Raw genomic sequence first — 19,587 nt, 5'->3', positions numbered from 1 at the left:
AAAATTACTGTACAGAAAAATATAAAAATAGAAAATCTGAATATCCTTTTAATTCTATAAAAGAAATTAAATGTGATATCAAAATAAGTTTTAAAGAAAAGTTCAGGCCCCAGTGGGTGAATTTTACCAAATATTCAAGGGGAAAAAAATAGGAAATCTTCACAAATTTTTTTCCAGAGATATAGAATGAAAGATTCCTTCCCAAATTGTTTTATTTTTTTAAAAAAATTTATTTATTTATTTGACAGAGAGAGATCACAAGTAGGCAGAGAGGCAGGCAGAAGGTGGGGGGGTAAGCAGGCCCCCTGCTGAGCAGAGAGCCAGATGCAGGGCTCTATCCCAGGACCCTGAGATCATGACCTGAGCCAAAGGCAGAGGCTTTAACCCACTTTAACCCCATTAATAAATGGTGATAAAGTAGGATTCATCTTAGAAATTCAAATTTGGTGTAATATTAAAAAATCATTTAGTAGAATTCACCATATCAATAGAAGAGCTGAGAAAAATCCTATGAAAATTTCCATAGATGCAAGCAAAACATTTGACAAAATTTAACCACCCATTCATGATAAAAACTCTAAGCAAATTACAAATATTAAAGAATTTTTCAAAGCTGGTAAAGGATATATGTAGGAAATCAAATATCATATTGAATTATTTTCCACTAAAATACAAAAAAAGCCCAGAATGCCTGATTTTATTACTTAATCTGTATCATACTAGAAGTCCTAGCCATTCCAATAAACCAAAGGAAATTAAAAGGCATAAAGATAAGGAAAAAGTAAAGATCTTTCTATTTTTTTATGATAAAATGTTTTATAGAATATCCTGGAGGAATTAATAACCTATTAATAAAATTATCAAGGTTGTAGGAGACAAGAGTAATGAATAAAAATCAGTTGTATTTTTGCATAGTAGCAGCAAACAACTAGAAACTGGAATGAATCCATTCTATTTATATTGATGCCCAGAAACATGAACAAATGAATGTAACAAAAGATGTCCAAGTTTTACTGTGAAAACCAGAAAGCATTGCTGGGAGAATTTAAAGAACCTAACTGGAGAGATATACCTATTCATAGATTGGATCAGTCAATATTGTTCAAAGGGTAGCTCTTCCCAAATTGATTTTGATATTGGGCATATTCAAGTTTAAAAACATTTTCTCTTTGAAAGACATAATAAGATAGCAGAAAGTCATATACTAGGAGAAAGTGTTTTGTTTGTTTTATAAAGTTTTAAGGGGTGCCTGGGTGGCTTAGTCGTTAAGCGTCTGCCTTCAGCTCAGGTCATGATCCCAAAGTCCTGGAATTGAGCCCCACATTGGGCTTTCTGCTCAGCGGGAAGCCTGCTTCCACCTGTCCTACCCCCACCCGCCGTGTTCCCTCTCTCACTGTGTCTTTCTCTGTCAAATAAGTAAAATCATTTTTAAAAATTAAAAAAAATAAAGTTTTAATGTATTAGACCATGCGTGGCATAGCGGGGGTGGGGAGGCAGGAGAAGCAGATGGAGAGGGAAAGAGAGAATCTCAAGTATACAAGTCCAGTACTATAGACCTCATCCAGAAGTGAGGAGAACAAAGATGAGTAAGATAAACACATTATTGGGGAGCAAGACTATTCTGTCCCTTCAAGGTCCTTCTAGTCGTGGACTAAGAATCAAGTTGACATCAGAGAGATTAACAGAAGAAAATCATATTTAATATTTGGGTTGAAAGACTTAAATGTGAGAAAGGAAACCATCAAACTCTTAGGGGAGAACACAGTCGTGCACGCTTACATACATACGATGGAATATTACTCAGCCATCAAGGAGAATGAAGTATTGCCATTTGTAAGGGCATCTATGGAGCTAGAGTCTATTATGTAAAGTGAAATAAGTCAGTCAGAGAAAGACAAAACCATATGATTTCACCCACATGTGGAATTAAAGAAACAAAACAGATGAGTATAAGGGTGGGGTGGGAGAAAGACGGAAGCAAACCATAATAGACTTTTAACTGTAAAGGACAGAGGGTTGATGGAGGGAGGTAGGTGAGGGGTAGGCCAAATGGGTAATGGGCACTTATAATGAGTACTGGGTGTTATATGTAAGTGATGAATGACTAAAATCTATCCCTGAAACCAGGGATTACTTTATATGTTAACTTAGTAAAATTTAAATAAAAACCTGAAACAACAATATAAAATAGCATATGTGTGGAGAATCCACAAGAAATAGAAATTCCAAAGATAGGCAAAATTAGGTATATATGTCATCTTGGACTAAGGTGAAGAACAGGGGTCTGGACTTCAGAGGAAAGGAATGCAATTTATAGGAAGATGAAAAAGAGCAAATGTTTAGCAAATTAACATTTGCTGGGCCACTCAGAAACAATGGGACATAGAGGAATTTGATCAAGCAGGCCTTGCTCTATGTTCCTCCCAGTCTACCATACCTCATTCATAACATACTATAGTTCTTAGTCTCATAGTTCTCTTCCTGGGGCAGGTCCTCTGCCTAAATGCTTTGAGGCAGTTGAGGGGGAGGTGAAGAGCTTTACCTGAATCTACTGGGTTTTGATTGCTTTTTAATTCAATATAATCTTCATGTCAGAGTGGGCCATCATGGGGCGGCCTGTCCTTGGCCCATGCAACATGAAGAAGGCCATGCCTGTACACATCTTAATGCAGCTGTTAAAAGCCACAGATAAAGAGCAAATCTCGAAAGTACCATGAGAAAAATAATGCATTACTACAAGAGAACCAAGATTTGATTGTTAGATTACTTCTCCTGAGTATAAAGATCAAAAGAGCAACATCTTTATTTTTTTTTAAGATTTTATTTATTTATTTGACAGACAGATAGCACAAATAGGCAGAGTGGCAGACAGAGGGAGAGGGAGAAGCAGGCTCTCCGCTGAGAGCCCAAGGCGGGGCTTGATCCCAGGACCCTGGGATCATGACCTGAGCCGAAGGCAGCTGCTTAACTGACTGAGCCACCCAGGTGCCCCTAGAGCAACATCTTTAAATTGTGGAAATAAAAAAATAAAAACAGCCTATCAACCCAAAATTCTAAATTAAAAAATAATGTTTATGAATAAAGACTAAATAAAGACATTTTCACATAAAGGAATCTATCACCAGTAGAACTGCACTGTGAGAAATCTTAAAGGAAGGGCACTTGGGTGGCTCAGTCGGTTAAGTGGCTGCCTTCTGTTCAGGTCATGATCCCAGGGTCCTGGGATGGAGCCCCTGTTCAGTGGGGAGCCTGCTCCTCCCTCTCCCTCTTCCTGCTCCCCCTACTTGTGCTCTCTCTGTGTCAAATAAATAAAAAATCTTAAAAAAAGAAAATAAAGAAATCTTAAAGGATGTCTCTCAGGCTAAGGGGAAATGAAACCAGATGTTCAAGCATCTTTTTAAATGTTCATTGGCCATTGTGTTTGTGAATTGACAGTTCATATTATTTACATTAATTTGTGTTTTCCTGTTTATGAATAAGGTTGAACAGTTTTTGAATGTTTATTGGCCAATGAATTTGTTTTATGAATTGATCATTTATATGATTTACCTACATTTTCTATTAAATTTCTTAGCAATTTGAAGAACTTCCTTTGGGCTCTATAAATACAAACCCTGTATTTGTAATGCAGTTATTTGCCTTCATGGCCTCTTTTACCAAAAATGTTTAATCTTTCTTACTGAAATATATCTATAGGTCTGTTTTTATTTTCTGGATATCCTACCTTACAAAGAATACCATGGGCCCCTAAAATGCATCCACATGCATCCTAAAATTTATCATTTATTTTTAAGATTAATGACTCAAAATAACCTTTTTTTTTTTTTTTTTGAGTGGTTTCTCACTAATCCAATTGTTTTGGTTTTGTTTTCGTGAATGCCAGTATTTCTTGTTCTTTTTGTGCCATGGACTTCTTTGAGAATCTGATAAAAGCTATGAGGCTGTTTCCTAAAGTAATGTATATACCCACCAAATTTTGCATACATTCTCAGAAGTTTTGTGGAGTATCGATTTATAGCCAGTACATAAGATTCTTGATTCCGTTTTAAGAAACTATTTCCTTCATAAATACCAATTTTTGGTTTACCCATTAGAATGATACCAGAAGTTTTGATACTGGAATATTAATTAATTTGATTCATTATTGCTTAGATACAAAACCTTCAAGTAGTTTATATATTTTAAAATAAAGGGCAAGCTCTGTATGTAGAGCATGCCCAGAACAAATTCTTTATCCTGTTAGATGTTACTGTAGGTCTGTATATCAACAATGGTGAACTGAACTACTGTGTCAGTTCTTAGAACTCATTGCTGTTCAAGGGCCTTAGACAGTATAAATATTTAACCCAGTTGAATATTCAGAGTTTTTTTTTCTAAGGGTGATTTTCATTAACCCGTCCCTTTAACTTAACTGTTCAACAGTTACCAAAGTTACACAATTCTCTTTAATGTCTTTAGAAACTAGTTTCTTTGATCTTAAAAATTATATTTACTCTGGGTGGCTCAGTTGGTTGGACGACTGCCTTCGGCTCAGGGCGTGATCCTGGAGTCCCGGGATCGAGTCCCACATCGGGCTCCCAGCTCCATGGGGAGTCTGCTTCGCTCTCTGACCTTCTCCTCGCTCATGCTCTCTCTCACTGTCTCTCTCTCTCAAATAAATAAATAAAATTTAAAAAAAATCTTTAAAAAAAATTATATTTACTCTAAAATTAAAAGATCCTGTAGAATCCTGTTTTTAATATAAAATTTCCCTTTAATATAATAAAATTTTCCCTTAGCCAATAAATTGATATATTTTATTTTTTTATAAGGCATTTCTAGGAACATGAAACCATCTTTACATTTTTGGGTTGTGACTATGTAGAACTAGGGAAAGAATGGGTTTATGCTTTTTATCCTGTTTATTCTTAGTTTTTATTGCTGTAAGTTATGTTCGGTTTTAGGAAGGGCTCTGAAATTTGACATTACTGTCTAGGAAAACAGCACTGAATTTAAACAAAACTGGGTTTGTATTCTACTACCACTCACTCATTCTTAATTTTTCTGAGCCCCTGATTTTCATTTTTATCTTTAAGCAAAATTAGACTGGGTAAGGGTTATGCTTTATATGAAGAGTTTTTTTTTTTATAAATATAAACTTTTTATTATAAGAAAGCTTACCATTTTTTGAGGACTTAACGATATGCCAGGCACTCTGCTAAATACGTCATGCAATTTTATAATTCAATCTGGACAAGAGCCTCATAAGACAGTAGTAGTAGTAGTAGTAGTAGTAGTAGTAATATCTATCATTTACAGAGAAATTATAGAGTACTTGGTTCTATTCTAGGCATTTTGTATTTAATTCTCATAACCCTCCAAATCATTCCAGCTCTGGAAGTCTGATTCCAAGGCTATAGGTACACTTTTTACTCCCGCTTTTATAGTATGAAGAGTTTTTTAAAAAATATTTTTGGAGGCAAGAACTTTTTTTTTGAAACTGAGCTCCAATAATTAGTGACAACCTACTTGCCAAATGAGCTAGACTTTTAAAGTTTGTATTCACTTAGAGCTCTGGTGTTCACTATGGATTAGTGATCCTTTGTTAAAATTCCATTCCTGCTTGGTTTCCATTGAAATTGTATATCCATGGTTTTCTTCTTCTATCTATGGTTACTCTCTTATCTGAGTCTCTCTCCTAATACGCTGCAAAACAAGTTCTTCCTGCCTAACTGGATAGAACTTTTCTTTTCATGCCCCTATATCATTTCCTGCACTTGGCTGTTGCTCTTGCTAGTCTTGTGCCTGGAATGGCTTTTGCCTCCACTTAAATTGCATCTGCCCTTCAGGAATGTATCTCCTTGAGAAATTATCTTAGCCTCTCCACTCCAATTAACTCTCCTTTATGATTGGTTATATAGTAAATGAAAAAGTAGGGCGCCTGGGTGGCTCAGTGGGTTAAGCCGCTGCCTTCGGCTCAGGTCATGATCTCAGGGTCCTGGGATCGAGTCCTGTGTCCGGCTCTCTGCTCAGCAGGGAGCCTGCTTCCCTCTCTCTCTCTGCCTGCCTCTCTGTCTACTTATGATCCCTCTCTGTCAAATAAATAAATAAAATCTTTATAAAAAAATGAAAAAGTATATGTAAAGTTAATTTTTAAAAAGTAAAATATTACATTTTTTATATTCAGTAGGTTTTTGATATATAAGGTGTTAATATTTAGTCACTTGCAGAAATATACATAAAACCTCCTCATGGGGCGCTCATTTTTTAGAAATTTTTAAAATTTTATTAGGATATTCTTAAATGCAATAAACTGCACATGTTTAAATTATCTAATGCTATATGATTTGGCACATGAAACCATTCTCAGAATCAAGATAATGCATTCATCCATCATCTTCAAAAGTTTCTTTCTGCTACTGTGTTATCCTCTGTTTCACTTCTTCCCCTGTTCCAGACAACTACTGATTCTGTCACGGATTAATTGTCATTTGCTAAGATATTGTATAAATAGAGTCATACAGTTGTATTCTGTGTCTCTAACTCTCCCCCCCCTTATTTTTTTGCCTCACTTCTTTGATTCAGCATAATTATTTTGAGACTAAGCCTTGTTTTTCATGAATCCATATTGATTTCTTTTTACTCATAGATACCATTCTTTTGTATGGATATATTGCATTTTGTTTATCTACTTGTTGGTAAGCATTTGAGATTTTTTTCCAGTTTTAGATTACTATAGAAAAATTGCTATGAACATTTGTGTTCACGTTTTCGTGTGGACATAGACTTTCATTTTTCTAGAGTAAACACTAGAAACATTTCACTAGAGTGAAATGGCTGGATCATATGGTAGGTATATGTCTTTTTCAGAAGGCACCAAACTGTATTCTGAATTTTGCATTCCCATCAGCAGTAAATGAGAGTTTCTGTTGTTCTACCTCTTTGCCAATACTGGTATGGTTAGGCTTTTTATAGTTAGCCATTTTAATAGGTGGGTAGTGGTAGCTCACTGTGGCTTGAATTGGCATACTTTTCAGTACAGCTTGGAGGATAAGAATTGAACATTTATCTTTAAATTTTTTATGTTTTTAAAACCTTTGAATTTGGCAAGTCTGAATTCTGTGATAGCAGCTCTCTCCTTTGAAAATAAAAATATGTTTAAAGTTTATATCCGTGATTGCTTGGTACATTAACTATATAATGTACTTAGTGACATTCATACAAATTATTTAAGGCTAATTGTTAAAAGAAATAAGAAATAGTGGCAATAAAAAACATCAGTTCTCTTAAATAAATAAACTTTATGCCCTTAGAAGTATTTAGAAATTGTTTTCTTTGGTTTATGCTTCCCTTATTTGTCAGTTTTTATTCTTTAAGAAAAAGTAAAATAATCTTTTTTCAAAATATTTAGCAACAAAATTTTTTCTTTTTAGTTGGAACTTAGTCTTGATTATGAAGGACAAAAAAATTTGAACTAAAAATTTTCTAAGAGGTTTTTTGTAAGATCTCTAGCCATTAGAATATTTTTTTAAGCAAAAAGAACTATAACCTGAGATTTGAGACTTCATCACACACAAAGCAAGAGAAAACTATAACCCAAGTACTGTTTTGTATCAAATAAGGGTTGACAACAGTGTTTTTATGCATCTGTTCTGCCCACATAAGAAGCCAGTTTTATCATCTGGATGTGTCCTGGGGCTGAAACTTCTTATAAATATGAGAATTTCACTTTTTTTTTTTTTATGGCAAACGGAATATGGTATCCAGCTGTGGATTTGCTTATATATTTTGTTTGCATTTTTTGACTTGGGCTTGTTTTATTCAGTATATGGCAATATGTTGTCATACAAATTCCATGATTAATGCTTATTTATGAAATCTTATGTAAATATCTCAGAACTTAGTCAAACAATGTGCAAGTTAAACAGTTTTTTCTCTGAATATTGGAATGACAAATCCAAGGGGAATAGTAGGTTGGATAGTTTATGTTCTTTATCTATAGCAAAGTTTCATATGTAACATTTTCCTTTTACTATTCTATGTTACGTCATTCTTTTTCACTTTATTTTGCTGGGCAAGAAATCCCATTTCAGTTTTATCCCTCAGAAAAATAAGGAGAATTTGAATGTGGAAATCATTTAGAAGTAAAAATGGTAATTATTTCATATGTAATTAAGTATATATTACTAGTATATATTTGATATGAAATTCTGATATTGACCTCTGCTTCAGAGGCATTTCTTTGTGTTTGTTCTATTAGTCATATATTAAAAGCAATCCACTGTTTCATAATCAGCTGTTTTGTTAGCATTATTATCATATTAATATGATTTTCCCACAAAAATGCTAAGTTGCTCATAAAATATCACAGTATGAATATGTGGCAAATTTTATGGGTAAATTCAATATATCTTCAAATTCAAATCATGATAAAATGCTTAAAGTTATAAACTTGTTACATGAATTTTCTCTGTATATCTCATCAGAATCATAGTATCATAAAATAATTATGATCATATGTATAATTATACTATATAATATAATATAATACTTTATAGATCACAATATAATATGATTAGTGGTACATTAACAGATTTTTATTTCCATATATTCTTGTTTCCTTAGACTTGTTTTAATTTTCTCACATGTAGTAATTTAGTTAATTGTCACTAGAAGTTGAAAGGCTTATTTTTCCTTTATTTCTTTTTTCCTTCTGCTCAGGTGCAGCTCTTATATGAGCTAACTGAGATCATGAATAAGGTCTGGAATAAGATTCAGAGAAGAGGCAATCTCAGTCCTTCCTCAGCCTATCCGGAAACCATGGCAGGGCCGGCTCCTGGTTCTCCGGTGAGAAGCAGCGTAGGTACAATCCCTCCAGATACCAGCACATGCAGCCCATCTGCTGAGGTTGGAACTACTACTGAGGTAAGTGTTTCTGAAAAATTCTGTTGCCAGTGAAGGGTGATATATACCGCAGAGTTCTGTACCAGGATTGAGAATGAAGATGACCTCACTTCTGTGGAAGCTGGCAGGTTCCGAAGGCTCATGGAGAGCTGTGGTAGCAGTGGCTGTTTATTAATGTTCCTTTTAGGTCCCAGGATTCTAATTACTTTCAGTAGGTAGTGGGGTAGTTCAGGACAGTAGGGGGTTCTCTGAAATGGAAAAAACTGAGACACGGTAAAGGTATGTTTCCTCAGATGTATGGAAACTTAGCAACTGAATGAAAATAAGGTTCATGATCCTTTCCCCTGCCCCCTCTGTCCCTGCCCTTTTTGTAAACCACAGTGTTCTTACCATCTTTCCATTAGTGGTTTTTAATCCTGTCGGACCCAAAATCCTCTCCTTCTCCCTTACAGTCATAGAAAACCTTCTTTTCATTTTTAGCACCCAAACTTCAGCCAACATGCCAGTGCCCTTTTAAAACAAATATTTTATAATGTCCCTTTACTATCCTGAAATGAAAATAAAAAATAATATAATCCACATATTTTCAAAAATATCTAATATCTTAAAATATAAAAGATTAAAGAATATAATTCAAGGTATAATAACATGTATTTCAATATACATACAAATGTTCAGACAAGACTATATTAAAAGAAGATCTGATGAAGTAGTTAGGTACATATAATTATTGTGAATGTGAGTGATAAAGATAGACTTGTGAAGGTCTATATCCAATCACAAGTGGTACTGTTGTGGCATCATTTACTGGTGGTGTCATTTTCTGAAATAGTGGCAACCCTGGTAAAGATTTGAACAAAACAATATTCTTTTCATTTCAGTAGTTATGTTTCTAGAACTGTTAGTATATAAAAAAAATCGTGCAGAAAATGCCAAAAAAATAGTGTTTAGATCTAAAACTGAGTTCAATTTTATTTCCAAAGTTGATACACAAGATTTTCACTTGTATAAATTTCCATGAGCTAGGGAGCACCCGTGTGACTCAGTCAGTTAAGCATCTGCTTTGGCTCAGGTCATGATCCCAGGGTCCTGGGATTTAGCCCCATGTTGGGCTGCATGCTCAGTGGGAAATCTGCTGCTCCTTCTCCCTCTGTCCCCTCCCTGCCCTGCACATATTCTCTTTGTCTCTCTTGAATAAGTAAACAAAATATTTAAAAAAAAATTTTTTTCTAAGATAATTTTTGTTTTTCAGGACAGTCTTATTCTCATAGAACCTCTTGATTCCCTTACTCTAAACCTTTAAATGCCAGTAGTGACACCCAGTCATTGAGTCAAAGAAAAACATCCTAATACATTTCCAAAACACACGCTAGGGGGCTGAAGTTGCACCACAGAGAACTACTGGAAAAGACAGAGGTAGAAGTTATGTTTCTGCATAAATATATCATTTCCTGTGGAAATAAAGTTATCGGCAAAATACAGAATTGAAATAAGAAGCAAGTAAAGGAAATTTTTTTTTTTCAAACACATCAGTAAAAGCAATCAAACTCACTTAAATGGGCATTGTTTTTTACTTGTTTTGAGGCTCTAACACATATTAGAATAGATTTATTAGACAACAGCACAAGCAACTTCTCTGACCCTGCTCATTCTAAATTCTGAAAAACACAGTGACCTGAGTGATAGGTATTACGTTGTTCACACCCCAGCCACCCAAATGAGGCATAGGTCAAGAATCTAGAATTGTGCCATATGAAGCTAATGGAGCATATCCTTTCTAGGGTAAAAGCAGTGAGTTCTTTCTTGGAGATTCCTAATGCTCTTAGAATACAAAAGCTCCTGCAGTTTAAAACAACAACAACAACACTGTATTGAATGCAGTAGTGTCCAAACTTGGTTAACCAAAGACTTTTTTCTGCATATTAACATTGCACAGAATACACTTTGTGAATATTTTGGAAGAGTAATCAAAGCTTGGAGTGATAAATTGCTAGACAAAGGATAGTACAAGTGAAATTGATAAATGAAGTTAAATAATAGAGACATTTCACTGGCAGAAAGGAAAGTGTTCCATTAAATGATTGTTTGCTAAGTACTTTATTTACAGGAATGTCCAAATGAATGTGACTACCTGTTTTGGGGAGGGGCTTTTTATTAGAAAGAAACATTTAAAAAACATTGAAAGACCAGTAAAGACCGCACTCTCATGGAATGGTCCCATCTAGGGACTGCCATTCACACAAAGTACAGTATAACCTACTCAAAGGAACATAATGGCCCTGTACAAGATGTAATAGAGATGAACATGGCCTGTAATTGTAGGAGTATGATTAACAAATTTATTCTATGAGATCTATGAGGATTTTACAGAGAAGGTGACATTTCAGATGGATCTTAAAAATGATAAGACATCAGTAACAATTTTGCTTTAGTAAATGTATTACAATATGATAAGATAGAAGAATGATGTCTTCATTAGCCAAAATGGGGAAATTAACAAAGGGAAAGATTAAAAAGGGGAGTTTTTTTTCAATCACATAAAAAGAAATTAATTCTGATTTTAAAACTAAATTCCATACGTTACTGAAATTAATTTAAATTTAGAATGTTGAGAATTCTTTCTGATTGAGTTGTAAACATTAACAATGAAAATGTTCTAGTGGATTTATTAGTTTTATGTTAGCTATGGATTTTTTTTTTAAGATTTTATTTATTTATTTGACAGACAGAGATCACACGTAGGCACAGAGGCAGGCAGAGAGAGAGAGAGAGAGAGAGAGAGGAGGAGGAAGCAGGCTCCCTGCCAAGCAGAGAGCACGATGCGGGGCTCGATCCCAGGACCCTGGGATCACGACCCGAGCTGAAGGCAGAGGCTTTAACCCACTGAGCCACCCAGGCGCCCCTGGATTTTTTTTATTAACATAAAATGTGCTATTTGTTTCAGAGGTCCAAGTTTGTGAATGATCATTCTTACACAATTCACAGCACTCACCATAGCACATACCCTCCCCAGTGTCCATCACCCAGCCACCCTATCCTTCCCCCGCAACCGCCAGCAACCTCAGTTTGTTTCCAGTTTCATTTTTCTGCATTTGGCTGTCCAGTTTTCCCAACACCATTTGTTGAAGAGGCTGTCTTTTTTCCATTGGACATTCTTTCCTGCTTTGTTAAAAATTAGTTGACCATAGAGTTGAGGGTCCTTTTCCAAGCTCTCTATTCTGTTCCACTTTGCCAATACCATACTGCCTTGATGATTACAGCTTTGTAATAGAGCTTTAAGTCTAGAATTGTGTTGCTGCCAACTTTGGTTTTCTTTTTCAACATTCATCTGACTATTTGGGGTCTTTTCTGGTTTCATATAAATTTTAGGATTATTTGTTCCAGTTCTTTGAAAAAAAAATTGATGGTATTTTGATAGGGATTGCATTAAATGTGTAGATTGCTTTAGGTAGCATAGACATTTTCACAATATTTGTTGTACTAATCCATGAGCATGGAGCATTTTTCTACTTCTTTGTGTCTTCCTCAATTTCTTTCATGAGTACTTTATAGTTTTCTGAGTATAGATTCTTTGTCTCTTTGGTTAGGTTTATTCCTAGGTATCTAGGAATACCTAGAGTTTTGGGGGAAATTGTAAATGGGATTACTCTTTAATTTCTTTTTCTTCTGTCTTGCTGTTGGTGTATAGAAATGCAACTGGTTTCTGTACATTGATTTTATATGCTGACACCTTACTGAATTCCTGAATGAGTTCTATCAGTATTGGACTAGAGTATTTTGGGTTTTCCCCATAAAGTACCATATCATCTACAAAGAGTGAGAGTTTGACTTCTTCTTTGCCAATTCAGATGCCTTTTATTTCTTTTTGTTGTCTGATTGCTGAGGCTAGGACTTTTAGTACTGTGTTGAATAGCAGTGGTGATAGTGGACTGCCCTGCTGTGTTCCTGACCTTAGGGGAAATGTTCTTAGTTTTTCCCCATTGAGAATGATATTCACTATGGGTTTTCATAAATGGCTTTTATGATATTGGGGTATGTACCCTCTATCTTTACACTGTGAAGAGTTTTGATCAAGAAAGGATTAGCTATGAATTTAATCTGACCTGTGTGAAGAAGATGTGTTAAATGAAAGAATCTTACTGCAGAAGATTTATTTATTGGAAGAAGACCATGTAAAGCAGCTTACAGATGTTAACACAGACTTATGGAAGAAAAAGTAGCAAATATTTTCAGATTGTACCATCTTCTCTTGTTTACATAATTTGGTCAAGAAAAGAGGTGAGTAGTCTGATATGGTTTTGAAACATAAAATTACTTGTGAAACTTGTTCTCTGAGAAATATCTTAAAATAATTTAGCTGCTTTATTTTCCATACATGGAAGGAAGATATTTGTGAAGACTGTTATGATATGATAACCAGTATTAGGGCTGAATCTAACATTACAAATAAAAGGTGTCTGTGTATTAAATATTAAATATTTAACTTCCCTCCTTGCTCTCAAGATAATAGTTGTTAGGTGGAGATCAAGGTTAGCTATGTATCCTTTGAGTTTAAATTTCCCCTTAGAGTATTAATCCAAAAATGATGACATCTGAAAATACAATCCTTGTTTTCTCCTGTGTATATGAATGCTACATCTATGACTCAGTCTGTGGTTTAATTTATCCAGAATTCAAAATTTGTGCCCAAGTTTTCATTTTCTGATTTTTCTTTGTTTATTATGCAGCTAGAATTGTGTGTAATGGTCTTTGTAATTTTCGTTACTTTACTTTTGAGTTCTAGTATGTTAGGTATGTTACTGTGATCCCCTGAATTCCATTTTTAAAATTTTTTATAATTTTGATGAATTTGCCTTTATATTACTTACTAAATGGAAATAAACTTTGTTCTCTCACTGGAGAAGCTACTTAATAAATGGGGTTAGGAAGAGTGTACACATATATTTTGTGTTAATCCATTTTAAAAGCCTTTCTTCCTATTTGGACATGGCATTCCTGGAAAGCTCTTAGCATCCCTTTGCTCCTTTTGGTAGTTATCATCCCAATAATCTTTTGATTCTAAGAAGACATTTTATGAACAATACTGTCATGTAAGCAACAGAAGTCTCTGTATACAGATTTAAGTATAAACTCTGTGGTTAGTTAGAGCAGTGCTTCTCTACCTTTTTCACGCCATTGCATATACAGAAAATGATATTTGTGTATGAAGTTATCAGAAAAATTTCTAAGTCACTGGAAGTTCCATTTACCTCAGATCCTGTCCAGTGATTCTGAAAGCCAAGGGATCTATGTCTCAGCACAGTTGTGACACATCCCATGGTGTTTCTACACAGTAATTAGGAAGCTCTGAGTTTACTTCTAATATTTTTGTTATTGTCCCATAACTAGTTACTGTTAGATTTAAATAAAATTGTTACATTTAGATTGTTTTATAATTATTTTCTACCTTCCTCTCCCATTATTTCAAAATAGTAGTATTATAGAAGCATAGGACAATTGTGATATATGCTTTAATTGTTGTGATACACTCTTCTTCATACAGCCAGGGCCAAGGAGAAAATTAAAAGTTAAATCATAATGACATATTTATTTAATCCAAAACAGGTTTTAGAAAATCTATTGTCAAGTTTCATGGGTTATTTGACTGATTACTTGACTGCTTAGTTGTGAGTACGTCCCAGTATTGTCCTTGTCTTTATAAGAGCTAGGAGCATAAAAGGCATACCCTTGATTAAACTGAAAATGTTGCCATTGCATAATTTATATATAGAAATATGGCTGACCTCAGGGCCTAATGCAAAAATTTTATGGAGGAGATTTACATTAGCTTTATATTTTGGAGTACCCACTAAACTAAGTACTTTACTAGCAGTATTTCTTTTTTTATTTAATTAATATATAATATATTATTTGCTCCAGGAGCACTTGTCTGTGAATCATCAGGCTAACACATTTTATAGTACTCACCAAAGCACATACCCTTCTCAATGTCCATCACCCAGCCACCCGATCCTTACCCCGCTTCCCCCAACAACCCTCAGTTTGTTTTGTGAGATTTAGAGTCTCTTATGGTTTGTGTCCCTCCCGATCCCATCTTGTTTCATTTGTTCCCTCCTACCCCCCATGACTCTCCACCCTGCCTCTCAAATTCCTTCTGACATAGAGATCATATGATAATTGTTTTTCTCTGATTGACTTTTTTCACTTAGCATGATACCCTCTGGTTCCATCCACATCATTGCAAATGGCAAGATTTCATTTCTTTTGATGGCTGCATAGTATTCCATTGTGTATATATACCACATCTTTATATGTTCATCTGTTGATGGAAATCTAGGTTCTTTCCTAGCTTGGCTATTGTGCACATTGCAAGCAGTAATTCTTTTAATTCTCAAACCAATGTTATGAGGTGGGTAATATTATCATTTCCCTTTTAGACTAAAAAATTTGTGACTACAGAGGATAAGTAATTTGCTTGAGGTCAGAGAGAGAATAAGTAGCAAACCTGAAATGAAAATTTCTGCATTTCTACCCAAGTCTATAATGTATACTATCATATGAATTATGGGACACAGTGCATTTGATAAATCTTTCTTTTTTAAGTAAATTGTTGCCACTAAGTATAGATGTATTATTTATCCCGCTCAGCACTTGTGGTTTTGCGGTATATATTTTTTCAGTTCTGGAATGTTCTCGGACAATATCACTTGAGAAAATTCTTCTACATTATCTTTAGTCTCTCTTTCTAGAACTTTTTCTCTTTCCATGTCTTTAAACCACTTTTGTTTTGGTTTGGTTTTTGATTTTTCCCCTTTTTTCACATTTATAAGCCTCTATTTTCTTTCTAGGTTATTTCCTCAATTTCACTATTGTTATTGTCAACTATTGTTAAATATTGACATATTGTTAATTATGATTTTATGTCCCACTTAACTTTTCTCTGTCAATTTTTTATTGTAAAATACACCAATAAAATTACATTTTATTGTAAAATACACATAAAAATTACCATTTTAACAATTTTAAATGTACCATTCTGTGGCACTGTTGTGCAGCCATCACCATCATCCAGTTTTTTAATCTTACTCAACTGAAATTGTATACCCATTAAATAATAAGTCCCCATCTTAACCATTAAGCTTTCCAATCCATGAACATGGAACATCTTTCCATTTATGTGCATATTTTTTTTCATTTCTTTTGCAATATTTTGTAGTTTTCAGCATACAAGTGTTAAACCTCCTTGGTTAAGTTTATTCCTAAGTATTTTGTTTTATTTATTTATTTATTTATTTATTTAGAGAGGGAGAGAGAGATTCTTCAGCAGGCTCTATGCTTAGCATTGAGCTCAATGCAGGTCTTGGTTTTACAACATTAAGATCATGACCTGAGTGGAAAGCAAGAGTCAGACTTTCACCCGACTGAGCTACCCAGGTGCCCCAGTATTTTATTCTTTTTGATGCAGTTTAAATGATATTGTATTATTAATTTCCTTTACTGATTGTTCACTGTTAGTATATAGAAACACATTTTGCTGAATTTATTAATTCTAAAATGTGTGTGTGTATGTGTGTGTGTGTGTGTGTGTGTGTGTGTGTGTGTAATCTTCAGGGTTTTCTACATAGAAGCTCATGTTTTTTGTGAACAAAGATAATTTTATTTCTTCCTTTCCATTTTGGGTGCCCATTATTTCTTCGTCTTTCCTAATTGCTCTGACTAGGACTTCCAGTAATATACTAAATAAATATTCCACTTAAAGTTTTAAATATTAGATAATATTTTCAAGATGGACATAGTTTTCTCTTTTGCCAGTAATTTTGTGTGAAGGGAACTATGTTTTAGCTCTAGACATAGTGAAAAATTGACGCTTTGTTGCTTTTTCTGTTTCTATGTTATATGTTTTTATGCTGTTTTTTATCTGAAATATGTGTTAAGTTTTTAATAAGGTAGAAATAAAATGATTTAGACTGAGAGGCTTCCATTGATTCAGAGGTAAAGATGTCAAATAATGATTATATTATTTTAGCACTATACTAGGTGTGAAATAAAAACTCTCCACTATCATCCATTCCCTGTTATCTTTCTATCAGAGGATAACCCTAATTTAAGTGATCAGTACAGTGCTTGGCACACAGCGGGTTTCAAACACATTGCTATTGAATATGTGGATGTTAAATGAATTGGGAATGTCAACTCATTATGACTAAGTTAAATCTGATTTATTATAGTACAGGGTATGTATATAATTTACTAAGTCACTGTAAATATATTTCTATATAAATTCATAAAGCTATATAATGAGCTTTTTATTTTTTGTCTATTGTTGTTTTAAACAGAAGTATTTTATTTTTTTATCAGATCTGTTGTCTGAATGTTTTGAGAGTCTAATATTTTGTTTGTTGTCTTTTTAACTTTTATTTATAATAGATTGTTTCCTTATGTGTTATGTAACCTTGTATTGGGAGTGTTTCATTAGTGTGAATTTATCTATGAGACTTTTATATTATGGTTGAGGCCTTCTTCCCACAAAAGGATTTTGTGTGTTTGCTTCCTTGAGGGAATCCAGGTTACTATCCTGAAAACCCTTTACTGTTAATTTTGTAATGAGAAGTTTCTTTTAAACATTCTGGCAGTATAAAATCATTGAGCCCCATATTGGGCTCTGTGCTCAGCAGGGAGTCTGCTAGAGATTCTCTCACTCTTTCCCCCTCTTCCGTTGCCCCTCCACATACTCTCTCTTGAAATAATAAATTTTTTAAAAAATGCATTTTTTCCTGTTTTATCCTGTAGGGTTTTTTTTTTCTTTTTTTCCTTTTTCTAATTTAGAGAGAGATGGGGAAGGGCAGAGGGGGAGAGAGAATCTTAAGCAGGCTCCACACCCAGCACAGAGGCCAACGCGGGACTCCATCTCATAAGCCTGAGATCATGACCTGAGCTGAAATTAAGAATTAGACACTTAATCAACTGAGCCACCCAGGTGCTCCTGTTTTTTCTAATCTCTTAAATTGGATACTTAGCCTAATGTATGTTCAGCCTTTTACAAAATTTTAAATATTTAAGATAACATCCTTTATCCTTAGAAGTATTTTAAAATATTTGAATTGGGGCATGGATATGTATACACACATAATAGATAGATGGACCAGGAAATTTAGGCCATAATGGATTCTGTTTCCTAGAGATAATTCTGTATTATACAGAAGGGGGAACAAAAATTTTAGTATGCATCAAAAAATATAAAGTACTGAGTCCATGTTAGAATATTGATTTACAACTCAACCAAAAGTAAAAATTGACAGATTAACCTCTCATGTTGGAAGCTTTGGTTCACGGCAGAATTTGACTTCTATTCTTCATTGATTCAGAGATTAAAATAGCTTTATGCAGCCTAGCTTAAAGAAAACGTGAGATACACACACACACACACACACACACACACACACACAAGTATTACTCAGCATAGAAAAGAATAAAATCTTGCCATTTGCAACAATATGGATAGAGCTGGAGAGTATTATGCTAAGTGAAATAAGTCAGTCAGAGAAAGATGATTTCACTCGTTTGTGGAATTTAGGAAACAAGACAAAGGAACAAAGAGGGGGAAAAGAGAGTGAGGCAAACTGAGGAACAGACCCTTCACTCTAGAGAACACAGTGGTGGTTAGCAGGGTGGAGGTGGGTGAGGGGATGGGTGAAGGAGGTGATGGGGATTAAGGAGGGCATTTGTGATGAGCAAATGGTGTTGCTCAGCAAAGGGCTGAATCACTCTGTGGTACACCTGAAACTTATATTACACTGTATGGTACCTAATGAGAATTTAAATTAAAAAAAAAATCTTATGTGAGGTGCTTCATTTGTTAGTCTGCAGTAATTATTTAAAACATTTATTTTCAGTTAAATTTAAAGTGACTATGAGGAAAAATAGGTACATGTGGCCAAAAGCCAAAAACTACCAGTTATAAAATAAGTCCTGGGGATATAATGTACAGCAGGGACTATTTAGAGTTAATAATACTCTATTCTGTGTTTGAGAGTTGGTAGGAGAGTAGGTCTTAAAAGTTCTCATCACAAGAGAAAAATAACCTGTAACTATGCATGGTGATGGATGTTAATAAGACTTACTGTGATCATTCACAGTATATACAAATAATGATCTTGTACACCTGAAACTATTACAATGTTACATGTCAGTTATATCTGTTGAGACATTTATTGAAAAACAGAAGTGAATATTGGACTGAGAAGTTGTTTGACATTAACTGCTATAGCAAAACTTGTGTCAGTTTTTTACTTATTATGGTACAGTAATATTAAGCAGTAAGCTATGTCAAATTATTATTTCAAACAACCCTTTAGAAAGTAAGTTTAGTTTGGAGCACCTGCTTGGCTTAGTCAACTTCAACTAGGCAGCTATCTCTTGGTTTTGGCTTAGGTCAAGATCTTAGGGTCTAGAGGGTATCATGCTTAGTGAAATAAGTCAATTGAAGAAAGACAACTCTCATATGATCTCCCTGATATGAGTAAGTGGAGACGCAACATGGGGGGTTAAGGGAGTAGGAGAAGAATAAATGAAACAAGATGGGATTGGGAGGGAGACAAACCAAAAGTGACTCTTAATCTCACAAAACAAACTGAGGGTTGCTGGGGGGAGGAGGGTTGGGAAAAGGGAGGTGGGGTTATGGACGTTGGGGAGGGTATGTGCTAT

The 19,587-nt window shown here is 34.5% G+C and overlaps 1 protein-coding gene across 7 annotated transcripts in view; it reads left to right on the top strand.

The window, feature by feature from the left end:
* Positions 1–19,587, top strand: part of VPS13B (vacuolar protein sorting 13 homolog B) — a 770,530-nt gene that overhangs the window by 403,106 nt on the left and 347,837 nt on the right. For all 7 annotated transcript variants that reach the window (XM_044245211.1, XM_044245212.1, XM_044245209.1 and 4 more), the window contains exon 25: positions 8,701–8,904. In XM_044245211.1, the coding sequence (XP_044101146.1) occupies positions 8,701–8,904 (204 nt within the window). The remainder of the gene's footprint in view (positions 1–8,700; positions 8,905–19,587) is intronic.

This window comes from Neovison vison, chromosome 4, assembly GCF_020171115.1.
Source record: "Neovison vison isolate M4711 chromosome 4, ASM_NN_V1, whole genome shotgun sequence".
Taxonomy (NCBI): Eukaryota; Metazoa; Chordata; class Mammalia; order Carnivora; family Mustelidae; genus Neogale; species Neogale vison.
This window is presented reverse-complemented; position numbering and strand designations above follow the sequence as displayed.